We start from the raw sequence: 21,471 nt of genomic DNA, 5'->3' as shown, positions 1-21,471 counted from the left end.
TCGTTTACAATTTAAAAAGTTGTGGGGACTATATAAGCAGTAATATATACAAATCAACCATCGACTAAAAGTAAAAGCGTCATCACAGTGAACTGCGATTGTCAATAGTCATCGGAAAGCAAAAGCATTAACATGCTGAAGCATAAAATTCCTAAAAAGTCTCGGCTTAAAAGTAATTTCTGGTTAAAACTAATTATATTTTGCATTATATTTTGTTGCTTTCAACGAAACAATAGAGAACATTTTCTAAATACTGTTACCTATCAAATCCTTGGCTCCTCATCAACCGTACACCGATAAATCTTTCAAAAATAATGATTAAATGCATATATCTATCCAATATCAAGATTTGTCTTCTATCATTTCGTAGCTTACTAACAAGGGAACATTCCCATCCGTCCGCCTTCAATTTTGTTGCAATTGAGACGTTATACTTTATAAAAAAAATAAGAAACACGTATTTTTTTATCGGCGGAGAAAGCTGTCTAGGGGGTGAAAACCACCCTCAAAAGTCACCCCTAAAAACAATTAAACAGCAGTAACTTTGGCTGTAATGAATATTTTTGATGAAACAAAGTGGAAAAAATTTCTTACTTAAAAAATAACCAAACCGCATAATTTTGCACTCGGGGGTTGCAATTCTTACGATGTACAAGAGAAAAACTACATTTTTAAGTGGATTTTTCGTGTATAGAATCACAAAATCATGATAAAAATTTGAAAAATAAATTTTGATCTATGAAATAATAAATTAAAATTGACGTGTTTCGGCGTTTTTTCATTTTTATGTATTTCGAGGATGATCTACCCCTAAACTCTATTAATACTATATAAATAGTTGCCGATCACCAATAATGCTGATTTTCCATATGCGATGACGTTTAAAAGTGGGCGGGACAATGACACTGTTAGTCTGTAGGAAAATAAATGTAAGGGCTGAAAACCACCCTTAAATCTACCCCTAAAACACTATTACAACATTATCTTCGGTTTATATCAATATTTATCGACAACAATAAATTCGAAAAATTCATTATAAAAAAGTGAATTTAACTATATAGGTTTTTTTCTCTGGGAGTTGCAATCCCTACGATGTAAAGGGAAAGAACAACCTTTTTGATTGGATTTTTCTCGTAAACAATCACGAAATTACCATAAAAATAAAAAAATAAATTTTCATCTAGAAAATAATCAAATAATATTGACCAGCTTCCGAGTTTTTTCGTTATTCAATATTTCCCTATTGCTATATGAATAGTTACGAGTTACCATATTCGCTGATTTTTCATTTGCTATGACGCTTAAAAATTGACGAGAGAATTATACTTTTGTTGTGCTAGAAAAGGAATTCGGGGTCTGAAAACCACCCTCAAAAGCCACCACTAAAACACTGTTACAACAATACCTTCGGTATTTATGACTATTTTTCGACAAAAAAAAATTGAAAAAATTTGTATAAAAGACAAACATAACCATACAGGTTTTGTCACTGGGGGTTACCAACCCTACGTTATACAGGGGTAAAACTGTATTTAGAATGTACATTTTTACCATCTGAATTGTAAAACGGATCATAAATAAAATTTAAAGAACGATCTATCTTCTGAAAAATAATATGAATAGCGAAGGGGTAGCGAAAGGCGGGCGTTCAAAAGTGGGTAGCTTCTTTCTCCTTTTTTTTTGTTGTTATTTCACGCTCGTTCGAAGAATTTTATACTAGTTTTTTATACTTAGTCAGGAATTATATATCATTTCCGTGGTAGTCCTACATTATTCCAAAAAGGAATAACTTTTGCTTGAAACCCGAAAGACTTAAATCGGATAAAAATTACGACTTGCAGCGATTTTTGTCTAATTTTTAGCACTGTGCACCGTCAACCGACCAGTGCCGCCAGATCTTCGCGCGTTCATCGAGATTGTCCGCGTATTAACGGGAGTGCCGCCAGACCATCGCGTGATCACCGAAATCGTCTGCGCATTAACCAGTGCCGCCTGACCTTCGCGCGGATCGCCGCGAAAGCAGATCGCGATCGCGTCGCGGTGCACCATCCGCAAACCTCGTCAGGGAATTCGGACGAAGTAGACCACCGTGGATAGATTTCTTGCGCCGAACGTGAAGACCCGAATAGTGTTGGGGACGTGACGAACGGACGCTATTAATTATTTCCCTTTTTTCCTCTCTCCCGCAACCTATGACATGGTCGACCTCGAGCTGATCAGGGGAGCTCATAATTTATTTAAATAAATAATAATTCCCGATAAATGTTCTTGACTCAACCTCGATCAATTTTCCGTATTCCCCCGTAGCTATCGCGATCGGGCCGCGTGGGACCGGCAAGTGCGCGTCGACGCTTCGACGCCATTTAGTGTGCGCGAGAGAACAGCCCCCCTTACCACTCTTCACTATTCCCGGATCGCTGCTGAGTTGATTTGAGTCACCGGTCCGATGACCCGCTATTGAAAGGAGTTTCCGTGCCCGACATTTTGACTAGCCACCGTCCGCATTTTCTTCCGCACGCTAGATAGGACTTCACGCTCCAGTTCTCACACTTCTAGGTGGTCAGCGTGCGGAGAAGACAACCAGCTATCCAACTTTCAGCGACCAGAGCCAGCCGACCTACAGCGCTATTCGTCCACCTAACGCGAGGACGGTAGCTGGCGTCCAAGGAAAAAATCATAGCTGCAATCATCGGCTGACCATGCCGCTGGTGGCCGTGGAGGCCGAAGAAATAAAACGAATTGTTTTTTCCCTGCCCTTCCCCGTCACAGTATTCTAAATTTTTAGAAGGTATGATTAGGTCTACGTATATATCGAAATTAACTATAAGAAATGCGCAAATAATAAATTAGTTGAATGTATAATGAAGTCTTAAAAACATCTAAGTCAAAAAATTAACTGTTCACATTTCAGTTTTCTCTAATAATTCTGTATTTTGTCTATTATCTATAATAATTTAATATTTATTTTATTCCAGTCTAAAAAAGTTTTTTAATTCTTGTAGCTAGCCGCTGGAATTTTTAGTTATTTGAAGAGTAATATTATGCTAATTATTCAGCAAGAACCCACACCAGATATGAGTCCTGAAACACTTGAAGCTCTCTCTCTTTTGATGTTGGCACAAGCTCAAGAAATATTTACACACAAAGCAATATTTGATAAAATGAAAGATTCAGTTATTGCGAAATTAGCTGCACAAACAGAAGATCTCTATAGTGAATGTTCGAAAATATTTCAAAAAGAAATTTTTAGAGCTTTCTGGGATAAAGATTGGGTTCCAATGGTATGTAACATTCATCATTGCGAACTTATTTATTATTTATATTTACCAAGAGTCTCTTTAACCCATTAACGCCTACAGACGTCATTTTTTGTATATACGAGTATGTTTTTGATCACAAAATTTATGTGTAAAACGGAACAATAAATTGATCCAAGTACCGTTTTTTATGTTTTTGGGTATGTTGAATACAAATCCGAGTTCAAAATGCAAAAATTATGCTTACAAAATTAAATATGTTGGGCTTTTTACAAATCAATAATGATGAATTAAAATAATTCTTTTTTTTATCAATTTTGTTCTAGCATGAAACGCGACAATATCGAAATTTTGCTGCAACCATTGATGCATAAAATTGTTGAACTTTAACAGGAATTTTTTATATATAAGCTTTTTTCCAAAATGACGTATAAAATGCAAAAATCTGAAAATAATTCGTTTTTCTTTACCATTGTTTTTCTCAAAAAATATGAGGCTTAGGAAATAGTTTTATAGAACAAAAGTGTTTTAATATGTATCAGGAAATACTTAAATTTAAAAAAAATTTTTGATTTTTAAAAAAATCCACGAAATTAATATTTCCAGAAAAGTTATCAAAAAAATCTGGAAAAATTCTAGAGTATTCTGTGGATAATTCTAAGGCTTATTTTTATAAATTTCCTTCCAATGTCTATATAGTTTTCAAGTAAAATATTATCAAATTCTGTGCGAATTCTTTCCAACCGTTTCAACTTTTAGAATTTCATAAAATAAGTTAGTCTAAATGGGTACCGTATTTTCATTTTCCAAGAGGCTTGAAATAAAGAAATTTACTTAAATTCCTATAAAATATACCTACTTTTAGTTAATATTTAGATTTTACTCTTAGCGTAACAGAGAGACAACGACGTGGATATGGTAAAATTATGTTTCCTTCGGGGTACTTGTTTATAGCAAGTTCCTTTACCTCTGACTGTATAGGGTACTTGTTAATAGTGAGTCCTTTGCCTCTGTTATCCAGACATTTGAATCCTTTTTTTTCTCACACGGGCTGCAAAAGAAATAAATTGCAGTTCTCACAGCACATTACATTTTTATTAGGCAAATAGAAACTTTCTTTTGTTTATCTTGTCAAATAGTATTATGTTTTTCTTGATCTTGTCAGCATTATGAATATAATTTTTTGCTATCAATATTGGAAATTTTTTAGTTCTAACTTTATCGGCAGCATTGAATATTACAATTGCATTTGTAATTGCTGCTTGGATGAGTCTAATGAAAACTCCCCATGTCCATTTCTTTGAACGAATACTTGGTTATTACAGTGTGTTAGTTATTAGATGCAGTGGGATTATTAAATGATATACATGTGGTTAGCATAAGAGAGCATACCCAACTGAGGCAGCCATTTTCTTTATTATATATATAGTGTATGTGTGCCTCTCTATGTATGTGTGTGACTATGTATGAGTGTACCTATATTATACTATAGAATTATATACTAATTCAACATACCCTCCTTAATTATATAGTGTATATATAGTGTAGAGTTTATAATACATTTCTTTTTCAGAAGTCAAACAATAGTTTTTATTTACTCTAATTAGTTTCATTTTATAAATTTACTGGTTTATATATATATGACAAGTTTCATATGTTGAAAAAGTTCATAAGTTACACTCAGTCTTCTTATTCAGTTGCTGGAAAGTCCAATTTTGTTTACACAAAATATATGTTTATTTGTACTAACAGCTTTGGTCAGGAAATTGGCTGGCATCTCTTCAGTTTTCAAATATGTTAATTGTATATCTCCTTCTTTGATACATTCCTTACAGAAGTGATATTTGATTCTAACATGTTTCATCGTTTTATTGAATTTTGGATGTTGTGCTATTTTCATAGCACTTTGATTGTCCATCGATATTGTAATAGGCTCATTCTTTCTTGATGAGTCAAGCTCGTTTAACAAAGATTTCAACCATATGGCTTCACAGCAGGCTTGCGTTAATGAGAAGTATTCAGCATGAGCAGATGATAAAGCTACTCGATCCTGCTTCTTAGAAAACCATGAGATTGGACCTTGTTGATAAATGAAGGTATGTCCAGATATTGATTTGCTATCTTGGACATCATTAGCCCAATCAGAGTCGCAAAAACCTTTCAAATCATTTATATTGTCTTTGATGTATTTTATTCCTAGATCCTTAGTCATCTGTAAATATCTTAAAACTCGCTTTATTGCATTAACATGTATTTGTTTAGTATTGCTATTAAATCTACTCAATATACTTGCTGCGTAACAAATGTCGGGTCTAGTTGTTTGTGAGAGATATAAGATTGATCCTACTGCTTCTTGATAAGGGAATTTAGTACTTTCTGGACTTAATGCTTGATCATTATTTTCAAATTCTGTTAAGTTTACATTAATATCCAATGGAGTTTTTACTTCTTTGCAGTTTTGCATATTGAATCTTTTAAGTATTTTATTAATGTAATTTGTTTGTGTTAAAGTCATAATATTTAGTATATAAGATAGTTTACCCATGTCTTTTACACAAATAAACATATTCATTTGGGCAAGAATCCAATCTTTGTGGGTTGTACTATTGGTAATTATTATCATATCGTCAACATAAAATGCTAGGATGACGTATTTATTTTTATCATTGTATATAAAGACGCATGGATCACTTTTAAATTGAGTGCATCCAATTTTCAGTAAGATTTCTATTAACCTCTTATGCCAACATTTTGAACTCTGTTTTAGTCCATATAATCCTCTAATGATCTTTAAGACTTTATTTTCATGTTGTGCATTGTATGGTGGTGGTAAGTTTGCATGTATGTCCTCTTCGATCTCTCCGTTGAGGAATGCTGTTTCTACATCTGATTGATAAATTTGTGCTCTATTCTTAACTGCTTCTGCTAGTAACATTCTAATTGTTGTATATTTAACTACAGGAGCATAGGTATCTGTATAGTCTTTACCGTATTCTTGCATGAAACCTTTTGCAACTAATCTTGCTTTATACAATTTTATTGAATCATCTTCGTTTCTCTTAATAGTGTACACCCATTTTAGATCAATTAACTTTTTATTTTCTGGAATATCTGTTAGTAAAAATGCATTTGAAGTTCGTATAGAGGTCATTTCTCGTTGCATTGCTGCTATCCATTCTTGTCTGTTGGGCGATTCCATCGCCTCTTCATAAGTTTTGGGTTCATCTTCATTTGACGTACTTCTTGTATATAATATATAGTCTTTTAGACGATTTGGCAATCTTTTTGATCTCTGAGGCCTCTTACTTGGGTTATCTATTTGTTCTTCTATTTCTTCTTCTTCGTCGGTATCTTCACTCGTCGAATTGCTTTGATTTCCTTCTTCTATCATGGCTTTATTCATTGTAGTAGATAATTCCATAGGCTCTTCTTCATGATTAGATATATTTTGTTCAACAATGGATTTTACTTCTTTTTGTTCATGAGATTCGTCCTCTTCATCAGACCATAAATAAAATAATCCCTTTTCTTGTTCATTTGGTTCTTTAGTTATTTTCTCTTCTGCTACTTGATTATAATACATTATATTTTCAAAGAAGGTTACATTTCTACTTATCTTTACCTTTCTTGTTTTTGGATCATATAGTTTATACCCTTTTTGGTTTGGTGGATATCCTATGAACATCCAGGATTCCGCCACTGTATCCATCTTCTCTCGTTTTTCATTGTTGCTGTACCTAGCTTTTACCAATGAACCAAATATACGCATGTGTTTAATATTAGGCTTGTTACCTGTCCATTTTTCATAAGGTGTGCAATCTTTAATCGAAGCTGTCGGAGTTCGATTAATTATGTATGTTGCAGTCATCACTGCTTCTGGCCATAATTGTTTAGTAGCTTTTGCATTGGCTATTAGGCATCTTGCTTTATCCAAAATAGTTCTGTTGTATCGTTCTGCAACTCCATTTTGAGGAGGTGTATTTGGACAGCTCGTTTCGTTAACTATTCCTCTGTCCTCTAGGTAGCTTTGAACATCTTTGTTGATGTACTCTCGTCCATTATCACTTCTTATTGTTTTTATTCTTTTACCTAATTGATTTTCGGTTAGTTCGACATACTTTTTAATATAATTTTTAACTTCAGATTTTGATTTAATAATATAGACTGTTAAATACTTAGAATAATCATCTATAAATGTAAGGAAATACCTACTATTCCCATACGATACTTGTTTTACCTCACATAGATCCGTATGTACCAGGTCAAGTATTGCTTCGGATTTGGTTGTGCTTTCTTCAAATGGTATTGTTGCCATTTTTCCTTCTACACATGTTTCACAAGGCTTGGGATTATATTTATTGACGTAATACCCTTCCATCATTGAATTCATCTTCCTCATGTACTTCGAGTTGAGATGTCCCAACCTTTGATGCCATATATGCGGTGGCGTCTTGTCTTGATATGTGCTTGTGGAATAGGCTTGTAAATTACTTTCTTTATTTGACCATTGAAGTTTATATAATTTATCAGTCTTTGTTGCTATTGCAACTAAATCACCATTTGCTTTACTTATTTTACATGACTTATCTGTAAATTGAACTTGAAAGCCTAAAATTGTTAATTTACTAACAGATATTAAATTAACATTTATCTCTGGAACATATAGGCAATTATTTAGCATAATATTAACTGTCTTATTTCCTATTTTACTTTTTATGTGGATTTGACCTTCTCCTTTAACTTCAAGTGTTTGATTATTTGCAACTTTGACTGTTCTGCCACTTACTGGCTTAAAACTAGAAAATGAAATTCTATTCGGAGTCATATGTTCTGATGCTCCCGAGTCAATAAACCAATCATCATTATTTACTTTTATATTTGAATTATATGCCATAAATAACACAGGTCCTTTCTCATTATCATCATCGTAACAAACATAATTTGCTTTGGACTTTTCATGATAGTTGTTGTAGTTATTGTTGTTATTTCTTTTATTTGTATTCCTACATTGATTTGCTTTATGGCCATAAATATTACAATTGAAGCATCTTGGTTTATTTTTCTTATGGAATTTTTGTTTATTTTTATGCAAGTAGAGTGCAGTTTCTGAATCAACAATAAGATTATTTTCAACTTTAACTTCTTGTAAAATTTTGATTTTAACTGCATCACCTGTTAGTTTTATCCCTGAACTTTCTAATCCCATTATCATTGGTTTGTATTTGTCTGGCAGTCCAGCTAATAATAAAACTCCTAACCACTCTGGTGTAATTTCAAATTTTAAGTTCGATAATTTATTTGCAGTTGTATATATTTTATCTATATACTCATCTGTAGACTTGCAGTCGTCTAGCTTTGTTGTAATAAGAATACGTAAGAGACTTACTTTACTTGTCAGGCCTTCAGCTTGGAATGCATTTTCTAAATTTGTCCAAATTTCTTTTGGAGTCTTTGCATCTCTTATATAGGAGTAAACCATTTTATCTACTGCCATACACAATTTTGATCTAGCTTTAATTAAATTTTCGTCTGTCGTATCTGTGCTATTTTCATTTTCTCCTGCAATATAACTCCATAATTTTTCATATTCCATATATCTTTGGATGGCAAATTTCCAATCATTGTAATTTTCACTACCTCTTAATTTTTCAACTGAAGCTAATAGATTACTCATTTTTATTTAACTTGATGATGAGATTTATGTAAAAAGAAAGAGAAAAATTGAACTGTGTCATGTAACTGTGACAACGTGGTTATGTTTCGCTCTTCTTATTTTCGGAGTGATTTTTTTTTTTTTTTATGTATCACTTTATGTATATCACAAAAATATTGTAACTAACTGATAATAGAATGCTTGATTACTATTATTTTACAATAATTGTAGGCCCATAACCTGTTAGTTATTAGATGCAGTGGGATTATTAAATGATATACATGTGGTTAGCATAAGAGAGCATACCCAACTGAGGCAGCCATTTTCTTTATTATATATATAGTGTATGTGTGCCTCTCTATGTATGTGTGTGACTATGTATGAATGTACCTATATTATACTATAGAATTATATACTAATTCAACACAGTGTTATCGTGCACATCAACTGCACCTATGGATTGATTGTAAAGGTAAAATATTTGCGGAATCGGTACATCGATTTTTTTCTTTTTTAATCGAACTGTATCTCTTTGATGATGATAATGAAGTGACCCCTGCAGCTGTAGATAATATTGACAGCGGCTTTGAATTCATTACGGTGATGTAATTTAATCCGGAGTTTCTCTCATGCTTTACTACATATGTTTCACGTGGAGATTTTTTATCAATGATATTTTTTTTTGACACGATTATCTGTAACAGGTCCAGTGTACTTCAATTATTTGTTTTAAATGTGCTACAAAATTTAAATTTGTAAAATAACTGTTAAAATAAAGATGAGAAAGAGCTTTGTTTGCATCAGATGTTAATTCGAAAAATGATTTCAATAAATGTAAAAACTACGCGAGATTCTATGCACATTTAGTTAACTTATCTCCTATCACACAGTTTTACCAAAATATATGTCTAAATTAAATAAATATTCATCAGTAGTACACAATTTTCAAAATTTAAGACCGAATCGCGTAGGTTTTCCACGTATGAACTGTTTCAAGGACGTTCTACCATGCGATTTACATTCACTGATAAAGTTGATCTCCAGAACCCAAACTTCAAAATTGAATCTTTATCTTCGGTCTTCAAGTATTTCAATTTGAACTCGATCAATTCAAGGTTAAATCGTGACATTCCTCAAGAAATTTGTTCACAAGATAAAAAAGGGTCATTTAACCAATAATCTCTCTGAAATTTTCTTTTATTGAATCAGGTTATTATGACGATTCCAATGAATGTATTCAGATCGACTAGTGATAAATCAAAATCATCTTCCTTACATGCACCGATGATATACTTTTTCATTTCATTTGAAAAAAGATGTTCAAACTATTCTCTTGGTTTGGATTTTCTAATGTTTTTCTTTTGTAGATCTAGGCAATAATATTTTACCTTTAATTACATCAATATATATCCTTTCACCATTTACCCATTTAAATTTATGATCTTTCTCAAGCTTAGCTCGATCTGTTTGATAATTTTTTGAAACTCTCTTGTCAGTAGTTTTCGGTAATTTTTCATCGCGATAATTATCACAATCATTATCTAAATCATGTTCAGAATCTGAAGAGCAACAATTTTCTGCATTTGGTATCATATAGATTTCATCATTGTCTGTGGTACATAATTTATTTAAACTTTCAGGTTCTAAAGAAACAGCACGCCTCAATCGTATTCGTGGCATTGTATAAATATGAAAAAAAATCATTTTTTTTCATATTTATACAATGCCATGAATTTCAGAATAATGGATTCGAATAACTTTTGGTTTAGAAAACGACGTTATATTTCATCGACTTTAATCGATGTGACCAAATAGGTTTTGGTAAAAATTTTATAGAAAAAAGATGGGTTACGCTGAGAGGACAATCTCAATATATATTCTATAGATACTAAGATAATTTTTTCCATTTAGAACCTCTTGGAAAATGGAAATGCCGTACCCATTTAGACCCTAACTTATTTTATAAAATTCTAAAAGTTAAAATGGTTCGAAAGAATTCACACCGTGTTTGATAATATTTTACTAGAAAACTATAGATTTTGGAAAGAAATTTATGAAAACAAAAAAAGTCTTAGAATTACCCAAAGAATACTCTCAAATTTTTTCACAGTTTTTTAATAACTTTTTTAGAAATACCAAATTCGCTATTTTTTTGAAAAATCAAAAATTCAAAAAAAATGTAAGCGTATCCTAATAAATATTAAGACATTTTTCTCCTATAAAACTATTTCTTAAGCCTCATATTTTTTGAGTAAAACAATCGTAAAGAGAAACGAGTTTGTTAAGTGACAACTTTTAAATTTTTTTAATCCTGATTAATATTGTGTATTAGTATTATGTATAATTGCGCCGCGCGTAGTAGTTGTACGCATTGGGCGCGCGTGGGCGGTTTAGTGGGCGCGTGGTGGCGCTCCCGCACTGCATTACTGTATCACACACGCCTAATAACTCATTCCCGTGCGAGAGTTAATCACGGACAGTCGTGCCACAGCTTTGTTCTCTTCAGAATTACGTCATACAGATTATATTCAGTTCTTTTGTAAATTTGTCTTTCTTGTTTATAATCGGTTTTCATCTCAGTTTTCTTATCAATCAGTTTTTGTCATTAATTTCTAAAATGTATATATATATATCAGTGATTAATGTGTACGCGTGACGAAATTACGAATACGTTAATAAACGTATTATCATATATATATATATATATATATATATATATATTGTAACGGGGTAGATACCGTTTAATTATTTTTATTCGCGCGGATTCATTAGAGGGCGAATGTAATCATCTATGCTCGATACGTAATCCGGAGAGCATGGGGAAACAGGCGTCAGTCAACCAATACGAGGTGTGTTCAAAAAATAACGAGAATTTTCGTTTTATGAAAAAAATATTTATTTATTCATCTACATTAATGTTGTCGCCTTCAAAGTAGTCCCCTTCGGATACAATACACTTATGCCAACGCTTTTTCCAATCCTCGAAACACTTTTGAAACTCAATCTTTGTAATAGCTTTTAGCTCTTTCAGCGATTCACTTTTAATGTCATCTATGCTTGTAAAACGACGGCCTTTTAATGTTCTCTTTATTTTTGGAAATAGAAAAAAGTCACATGGAGCCATATCTGGCGAATATGGAGGCTGAGGCATCGTTACAGTTTCGTTTTTGGCCAAAAATTCACGAACAAGCAATGAAGTGTGAGCAGGCGCATTATCGTGGTGCAAAAGCCATGAATTGTTTTGCCACAAATCCGGGCGTTTTTTTCGGATTCCTTCACGCAAACGACGTTGAACTTGTAGGTAGTACTGCTTATTGATTGTTTGACCTTGTGGCAAGAATTCATAATGCACTATGCCATTAAAATCGAAGAAAACAGTGAGCATAACATTCACATTCGACCGCACTTGTCGAGTCTTTTTCGGTCTTGGCGATCCAGAATGCCTCCACTGGGACGATTGAGCCTTAGTTTCGACATCATATCCGTAAACCCATGTTTCGTCACCTGTTATTACACGTTTTAGTAGTTCTGCATCGTTATTGACTTCATTTAGCGACTCCTGAGCAACTTCCATTCGCCGCTGTTTTTGTTCGAAATTCAACAATTTTGGAACGAATTTTGCTGCCACACGTTTCATACCCAAAACATTCGAAAAAATTTGATAGCATGAGCCAACTGATATGCCAACATCATCAGCGACTTCTCTGATTGTGATTCGGCGATCGTTCATAACCATTTCTTTCACTTTTTTCACGTTTTCATCGGTTGTTGATGTGCTTGGGCGTCCGGGTCGTTCGTCATCTTCAACTTTTTCGTGGCCATCTTGGAAACGCTTATACCACTCATAAATCCTTGCTTTACTCATAGCAGACTCATTATATGCCTTTGTTAACATTTGACAAACTTTACTACACTTTATTTCATTTTTTACGCAAAATTTAATACAAATTCGTTGATCCATTTTTTTTCACAAACGAAAATCGCCGAGCTCGAGAAACATGTCTAACGTTAGCGGCTGCCACTTAAAAAGTAAGCAATGAATATTGCTGAAAATTTTATCGTACTTCAGGGGCATGTGTACCAACATAATAAAAAAAAATTTTATACAAGCGGACTCTCCAAACCCGCGAAATTTAAAAATTCTCGTTACTTTTTGAACACACCTCGTAGATCTACTAATCTACGAGAATGTGAGTGGAAGCAAAATGGAATAAGCGGATCAAAAGCACTTGTTAACAACACGAACGGAATCTTTTATTGCCCATCAAAAATTACATTGAATCGGCCCGCGTGTTTATGTTGACATCGGCGCTCGCTCATTGAGGACACACAGTGTCGGGACGCTCGCTGCTCTTCGTTAACAGAGCTGTTGCATGCACGCTTCGAATACGAGAAATTAGTCGTCACTCATGCAATTGTATCGCGACCGCGAAATTAAGCTGGCCAGCTTACCTTAATATTGCAGGCGTACGAAGGAGACGATAGCGAGTCACACTGCGAGAGAACTGTTTTATTTTTGTCAATGCCGCGTATCGCGAGTTCACGCACACGTGGCTTCGCCCTCGATAGCGAAGCCTCACACACACTCAGCCGGTCTCGTAGAAGGTGATGTTTCTCCGCCGGGTCGGGTCTCTCCTTTCGGCAGCTGTGTAACATCTTGGCAATTGCGATCGCCCCTCTAGGTCACTGGTACGGACTATCTCCTTCCGATTTCCGATATTGGTGGCTCACGAATCGGTGGTAGTCTAATAAGCGGACGAGCCCGTTGATGGAAGAATCCTCACTTACTTGCAAGCGTGATGGTGGTTAGAGCTTCACTGGTTCAATTCTAAGCGCGCGCGTTCCGTCTGCTCGCGTGCCGCATTCCTTCGTTACGTTCCTAATCTCCCCAGTAGGTGCTCCCCCCTCGAGCAGCAATTAGGTTACATTATTAGCGCTAATTCGACGTTTACCGTCACGATATATATATATATATATATATATATACGTATACGGCGTACGTGCAGCAAAATTCAAGCATAATTACTTATTGTAAGGACAAGAGTTATTATAAGGACCAGTTGAGATAAATGATTATACCTTTGGACAAACATTCTAACAACATATACATATATATAGCAGTATAAATTCAAGGACAAGTCCATTAATACATATATACATATAGCGATATAAGTGACGACAATTAATAATAACAAATAAACATTTAACAAGTAAGTAACCCAAGGTTTATTATTATAAGACTGTCTTCTTCTTACTTATTTCTATATAATAATAATTATTCTTGGAGTAATCATCATTTGGCAAATTCCACGAATTTATTTTGTGTATAACTATATGTATATATGTGTGAATACATATATATAAGTGTGTGATTGTTAAATTCTTAACTATTTTGGCTTTGGTATTTTATTCTTGCGACTTTTCTTATTGTATTGTTATAAATACCGCTCGCGCCGACCGGTCGGACTAGCGTCACACGATCTTTTCGATTACGTCGTATGATAGCCTACGCTGACGAAGTGTTTAACAATTAAGCACGTCCCCAGATAATATAATATGCATGTGTATAGGATGAATAGTACGTCTGCAATATTTTGATTATATTTAAAAGAACTTAAATTCAAATTGCTCGTCAAACGCAGCCATTACTACCTTTGATACCTTTGTCGTTAACCAGTGCAGTCGAGACTAATAAGAGTTTCGATCCATATAATTATTTTATTATATATATATATGAATAATTGTGCCTATATTTGCGATAGTAATAGGACCCCTATACAAATATATTTTAGTTATTTCATTTTTTTTATTACTATTTATGTCCCATAAAATATACTTATATATAAATTATATTTATCTGAGGTTAGATTTCACTCGAGGGGAGTGTGGACGTGTCTTGGATGTGAGCGCGAGTTTTGGTGATAAAGTCAAAGAGGAAAAGTGTTTGAGGAGAGAAATAGAGGTGAAAAGAGCGTGGAGGTGGAGAAGAAGTGGAGAAGAGAGAGAGAGAGGCCTGGAGAAGAGCAGGAAAAAGCAGAGAGAAAGGAATAAAGAAAAAAATAAAAGTTGAGATTAAGAGAGAAAATCAGAAAGCGAGAAAGGCAGGCAGAGAAGAAGGGCGGTAAGAAGTAAAGGCAGAGACAGAAAAGGTAAGACAGGGAATAAAGGTGGGATCACGGGTAGTTATAGAGAGTCGAATTAAGGCGTACGGGATAGGATGGAAAGATTTGTGACAACAGAAAAATTAAGAGATAAAGGTGGAAGGTTGGATAAAAAAAGGCCCAGAGAAGGAAAAGAAGAAAAGAGTAAAGGTGGTGAGGGGGAGAGAGAGCGGGGAGGGGCTGAGGGAGAATAATAGAGGAGAAATGAGAGAGGCAAAGAGATGCAAGAGTGAGAGCGAGGGAAGCGAGATGGATGGGGAGGGAGGGAGAAGGATTGGACAACACGTTAAGAGAAGTGGGAAAAAGTAGTGGTGCAGAAGAAATAATGGAAAAGATACGGACAGACATAAGGGAATTAAGAGAGGTATGGGAGGAGGAAAGGAATGAACGGACAGAAATGTTTAAAGAAATAATGGGAAAAATGGAAAGAATGGAGGTAGAGGGGAAAAGAAGAGAAGAAAGGTGGGAGAAGGAAATAGGAAAAGTTAGGAAAGAACAAGAGAGAGAGAGAGAGAGAGAAGAAAGAAAGAAAGAGACGAAAAGGGAAAAAGCAGAACGTAGAGAAAAGAAACTGCAGGAAAAATGGGGAGAGAGGATGGACCAGTTGGAAGAGGAGTGTGTGAAACTAAAAGAAAGCATAGAAGGAGGAAACAAGAAGCAAAGAGGAACAGAAGTAGGCAATAAGGAAGAATTAGAGTATATGAGAGAAAAAATGGATAGAGAAAGTAGGATAAACAATATAATAGTAACAGACTTAGAGGGTGAGGTAAGATGGGAAAAGAAGGGAGAGGCAGAGGTCTGGTTAAGGGAGGTACTAGAAATGAAAGGAGAGATAGTGAATCTGAGAAGAATAGGAGGAACAGCGGAGAGGGATGATCGGAGAGAAAGAAGAAAAAACAAAAAGAAGGAATTATGAAGAAGAAAAAGAATCTGGCACAGAAAATGATATACATAGATCAGGACTGGACGTGGAAGCAGAGAAAGATAAGAGAGGAAGTAAGAAGGAAAGCGAAAGAAATAAGAAGCAAAGGTAAAGAGGTAAAGATTTGGCATAACGGGGTGAAATCAGAGGAAGAAGAATGGTGGTGGAGCGAGAGAGAGGGAAAAATGGTAGGAAAGGGGGTGGAAGGGTTTCGAAAACAATAGGGATAAAAGAGAGAGAGAGAAGAGAAGGGAGAGAGAGGGGAGAAAGGCAGTAAAAATACTATTCTGGAACGTGACAGGGGTGAGGAGCATGGAGGAAGACGACTGGGAATATGTTAGGGAATTCGACATAATAGGGCTAACGGAAACCTGGGTGAATAGGCAAGGGGCAAGAACTGGTGTGGAGAAATAACTGAAAGGGTACAGCATAGAATGGAGGGATTTAAGAAGAGAAGGAAGAAGGGGAAGAGAAATAGGGGGGGGGGGGGATAATGGCGGTAAGAGAGAGGAAAGGGATGAATAAGGTAGAATGGAAGAAAGAAAGGACTAGTGAGGTAATAGTAGGAGAAATAAAGATCGGAGGGAGGGAATACATGATAGCATCGGTGTATATGCAACCTGAGAAGAAGGAAAACTATGAATACCTAAGTGAAGAGAGAGAGGAGAATAGAGGAAAAACAATAATTATAGGAGGAGACTTCAACGCAAGAACAGGAAACGAAGGAAGGGAATGGGAGACAGAAGAAAACCTAGAAGAAATTAAGGCCAAGGATAAAGTGTTAAACGCAGAGGGAGAAGAAGTGATAAAATGGCTAGGAGAATTGGGCTTAGTGATAACGAATGGGAGAAAAGAAGGAGATGAAGAGGGAGAAATAACATATATAGGAGCGAGAGGAATGTCAACGATAGACTATGTAGTAGGTAACGAGGAAGGTGATGAGGCGATAAAAAAGGTTCAAATAAAGGAGAAGGTAAAGTCGGACCACTTACCAATAGAGGTGGAACTGGGAGACAAAATAGCGGAAGAAAGAAAAGAAGAGGAAGAAAGAATGATAGACGACGGGAGTGAAGAAGGTATAAGGGAGTATCAGAGATGGATAGACGCAATAGAGGGAAAAGATAAATGGAAAGATATAAAAAATAGAGTGAAGAACGTAGTTGTAAAAAAGAAGATAAGGGAAAAAAAGGATCAAATAAAAGCTGGTGGAGAAAAGAATGTAAGGCAAAAAGGGATAGGGTGATGGCAGAGTTAAATAAGGTAAGAAAAGGGGAAGGAGACAGAGGCAAATACCTAGAAGCAAAGAGAGAATATAGAGAGGAAATAAGAAAAGCAAAAGAAGATGAAGGGAAAAGAGTGGCAGAAGAAATAAGAACAGATAAGACGAGAAGAAAATTCTGGGATAAAGTGAATGGCAATAGGAAGAAAAGAATTGGATTAGACGAAAATATAGGAAAAGAAGAATGGATAAAGCACTTCAAGGAACAATTGGGAGAGAAAGAACAGGAAGAAATTAAAGGGGAACAAACCGAAGACAGCGAAGGAGAGGAAGGTGAAGAAATTAAAGAAAGGGAAGTAAAAGAGGTAATAAGAAAAATGAAAAAGAAAAAGGCGACAGGAGAAGATGGTATAGCAAATGAAGCGTGGGTGGAAGGCACGGAAGGCTTGATAAAAGACATGACAAAATGCTTAAACGGAATATGGAACGGAGAAGGATATCCGGAAGAATGGAGGAAGGGAATAATAGTACCAATATATAAGAAAGGGAGGAAAGAAGAAGTAGGAAACTATAGAGGAATAACGCTGATGGATACGGGATATAAAATACATGCGGAAATACTGAGAAAAAAGCTGGAATGAGAACTAGAAGCTAAAGAAACGCAGATGGGATTTAGGAAGAAAAGAGGAACAATGGACGCGATATTTATATTAAAAACAATAATAGGGAAGGAAATAAGGGAAAAAGGAGGAAAACTGTTCATATTCTTTGCAGACATGAAGGCCGCTTTTGATAAAATAAAGAGGAAGCAAATATGGGAAACACTGAAAGGGAAAGGGATAAATAGAAAAATTAGGAAAAGAATAGAAGAAATATACAAGAAAACAGAGAGTAAGGTAAAAGTTGGAGGAGAAATAATTGGGCAGTTTGAAACTTACAAAGGCGTAAGGCAAGGATGCCCTTTGAGCACCACGCTATTTAATCTTGCCTTCGCCGACCTGGAAGTGAAGATTAAGCAGGTGCAGGAAGGAGGGGTAGTGATAGGAAGGAAGAAAATATGGATATTAGGATACGCAGATGATATAGTGATGATGGCAAAGAGTGAATGTGGAATGAAAGCAATTGTGAAAAAATTAAAAAGATACCTGGAAGAAAGGGGGTTAGAGTTAAATGTAGGAAAATCAAAGATGATGAAATGCAGGAGAGGAGGAGGAAGGGGGAAGGAAGAAGAATTTGAATGGGAAGATGAGAAGATAGAGATGGTGAAAGAGTACAACTACTTAGGATATGTGATAAGCAGAAATAACGGAAATAAAAAGCAGATAAAGAAGGTAGAAGGGAAAATAAATATGGAACTCGGAAAGTTATGGAGGCTAGGAGAAGAGCTATTTAGAGAAAACTGGGAGCTAAGGATGAACCTGTTCGATGCTCTGGCGATTATGTATGGAGCAGAAATCTGGGGATGGAAGAGATATGAGGAAATAGAGAGACTACAACTAAAATACATAAAGTGGGTATTAGGATTAGATAGAAACACGCCAAGTTACCTAATACAATGGGAAACAGGAAGACAAGAAATGAAAGAAACAGCATTAGAAAGAGCAATGAAGTATGAAAACAAAATAAGAGAAGAAAGAGATGGCTTAATAAGATAAGAAGCATGGAGAGAATTAAAGAAAAGGGAAAGAAATGAAAAAGATAAAAAGGGTAAGAAGGAGGAGAGAGAGGAAAGGCTGGAAAAAAGTAAAATATACAGAGAGAGAGAAGAGGGAGATGAAATGAGGGAAGAGTTTTGGGAAGAAATAAGAGATGAGCTGAAGAAAAAAGATGAAAAAGAATTAGAAGAAAAGCTAGAAAAATCAAGATACATAAACGAGTGGAAAGAGCTGAAAGAAGAAATGAAAAGGTATAGGTTAAAGGAAATTCAAGGAGAGGGAAGAATAAAAGGCCTGCAAATAAGGGAAAGGTTTAGGTTAGGTAATGAAACGAGAGGAAGCAGGTATTGGGAAAAAGAAGAAATTAAGAGATGCAGAATGTGTATGAAAGAGGAAGAAAATTGGAAGCACATGGTAGAAAAATGTGAAAAAAGCAGAAAGGAAGGGGAAGAATGGGAAATAATAATAATAGGAAGCAAAGAAAAAATAGCGTGGATAATTGAGATAAAATGGAATAGAAGAAGAAATGAAGAGAAGAAAGAAAAAGAAAAGCAAGAAGACGCATCTACAATGAGAGACGGAAACAGAAGACAGAGAAGCAAGACTCGCAGACACATCTACACACACATACGAGGTGTGATCAAAAAGTAAGGTGAATTTTTATTTTTCTCAAAAAATATTTATTTATTCATCAATTTTCATTTTATCTCCTTCAAAGTAATCCCCCTCGGATATAATGCACTTGTGCCAACGCTTTTTCCAATCCTCAAAGCATTTCAAAAAATCATTTTTTGTGATCTTGTTTAGTTCATCCTTCGATGCCGTCTTTATCTCCTCAATCGTGGCAAAACGCCGTCCTTTCATGGGCCTCTTCAGTTTTGGGAACAAGAAGAAGTCACAGGGGGCCAGATCTGGGGAATACGGTGCCTGTGGCATCGTTACTGTGTTGGTTTTAGCCAAAAATTCGCACACAAGCAACGATGTGTGAGCAGGGGCGTTATCATGGTGCAAAAGCCAATTTTTATTTTTCCACAAATTCGGACGTTTCTGGCGGATTGCTTCGCGCAAATTGCGCATAACTTGCAGGTAATATTCCTTATTTACTGTTTTACCCTGTGGCAAGAACTCATGATGCACCACGCCCCTGCAGTCAAAGAAAACTGTAAGCAAAACCTTTATATTTGATCGAACTTGGCGTGCTTTTTTTGGTCTTGGTGATCCAGAATGCCTCCACTGGGACGATTGAGTCTTAGTCTCGACGTCATAACCGTATACCCATGTTTCGTCACCTGTTGAGTAAATCTGGATCATCGTTGACGTCATTCAGTAGCTCTTGGGCGATGCTCATGCGACGTTTCTTTTGGTCGAAATTGAGCAATTTCGGAACAAACTTCGCTGACACACGTCTCATGTCTAAAACACTTGTCAAAATTGATTGGCACGAACCAAATGAGATGCCAATATCATCAGCAATTTCTCTAATGGTAATTCGACGATTTCCCAACACTATTTTCTTCACTTCTTCAACATTCTCATCAGTTGTTGATGTGCTGGGGCGTCCAGAACGAGGTTCGTCGTCGGTGTCTTCTCGGCCTTCTTGGAAGAGTTTATACCACTTGTAAACATTTTTTTGGCTTAAAGTAGACTCCCCTTATGCCACTTTCAGCATTTCAAGTGTTTTGGAACATTTGATTCCACTTTTCACACAAAATTTAATGCAAACTCAACCCTCATTTCATCTCCCTCTTCTCTCTCTCTGTATATTTTACTTTTTTCCAGCCTTTCCTCTCTCTCCTCCTTCTTACCCTTTTTATCTTTTTCATTTCTTTTTAGACAGCAGCAAATCGTGGAGCACGTAAAACACTTCTAACCTTGATGCCTCTCACAAACAAACCAAACATACTACAAAGCTGAAATTTGGAACGTATGTTCTAGACGAATGTACCGACATAACCAAATAAAAAAGTCGAAGATCGAACGGACGTAGCCCGCTAAATTTCAAAATTCACCTTACTTTTTGATCACACCTCGTATCTTCAAATCGAGGCATGGTATTGTATCCAGAAAAATCAATAATTTGTAACACAAGCACAACTATCTAATAAAAGAGAGCTTATTCAACAAGCAAATAATTTTATAACTAAAGTTAGGTCGAAAATCGTAAAATTTGGTAATCAAATTACTTATAATACTTATCAGTCTGGATTTAGTTTAGAATATCATACAGGACAAACTTAAATATTTAAAGGAACTATGAAAGTTGAATACTTGGCACAATCTATCAATTCTTTAACACACATTTATACTATATAGACTATTATCTCTGCTAATGGAGAATTAAAATGGAGAATTATTAATTTTTTTTTTTTTATTTAAACTCCAAATCTTTATACAGATTTATTGGCTATATACAGTATTATATTACTATAGAAAGTACATTAGTTAAGTACAAAAATGAGAATACATTTGGTGTTCAGTTACTTTTTACAATTTGATATTACATTTGTTCAGATATTCTAAAATAATTTCAGACGCTAGAACATTGGGTTCGGCTAGGATTATTGACATTTTCATCGGGAGTTGAAAACCAATTTTCGATAATTT

At 35.1% G+C, this 21,471-nt stretch overlaps 1 protein-coding gene across 5 annotated transcripts in view; it reads left to right on the top strand.

Annotated features, from left to right (window-relative positions):
* Positions 1-21,471, top strand: part of LOC131663161 (apoptosis-linked gene 2-interacting protein X 1) — a 1,103,979-nt gene that overhangs the window by 281,391 nt on the left and 801,117 nt on the right. For all 5 annotated transcript variants that reach the window (XM_058933370.1, XM_058933362.1, XM_058933344.1 and 2 more), the window contains one exon: positions 3,003-3,281. In XM_058933370.1, coding sequence (XP_058789353.1) covers positions 3,003-3,281 — 279 coding nt within the window. The remainder of the gene's footprint in view (positions 1-3,002; positions 3,282-21,471) is intronic.

The sequence above is a fragment of the Phymastichus coffea genome, unplaced genomic scaffold, assembly GCF_024137745.1.
Source record: "Phymastichus coffea isolate CEN01 unplaced genomic scaffold, Cenicafe_Pcof_1.1 PCOF00002, whole genome shotgun sequence".
NCBI classification, from domain to species: domain Eukaryota; kingdom Metazoa; phylum Arthropoda; class Insecta; order Hymenoptera; family Eulophidae; genus Phymastichus; species Phymastichus coffea.
Note: the sequence above shows the minus strand (reverse complement) of the source record. Positions and strands in the feature narration are given on the sequence as shown.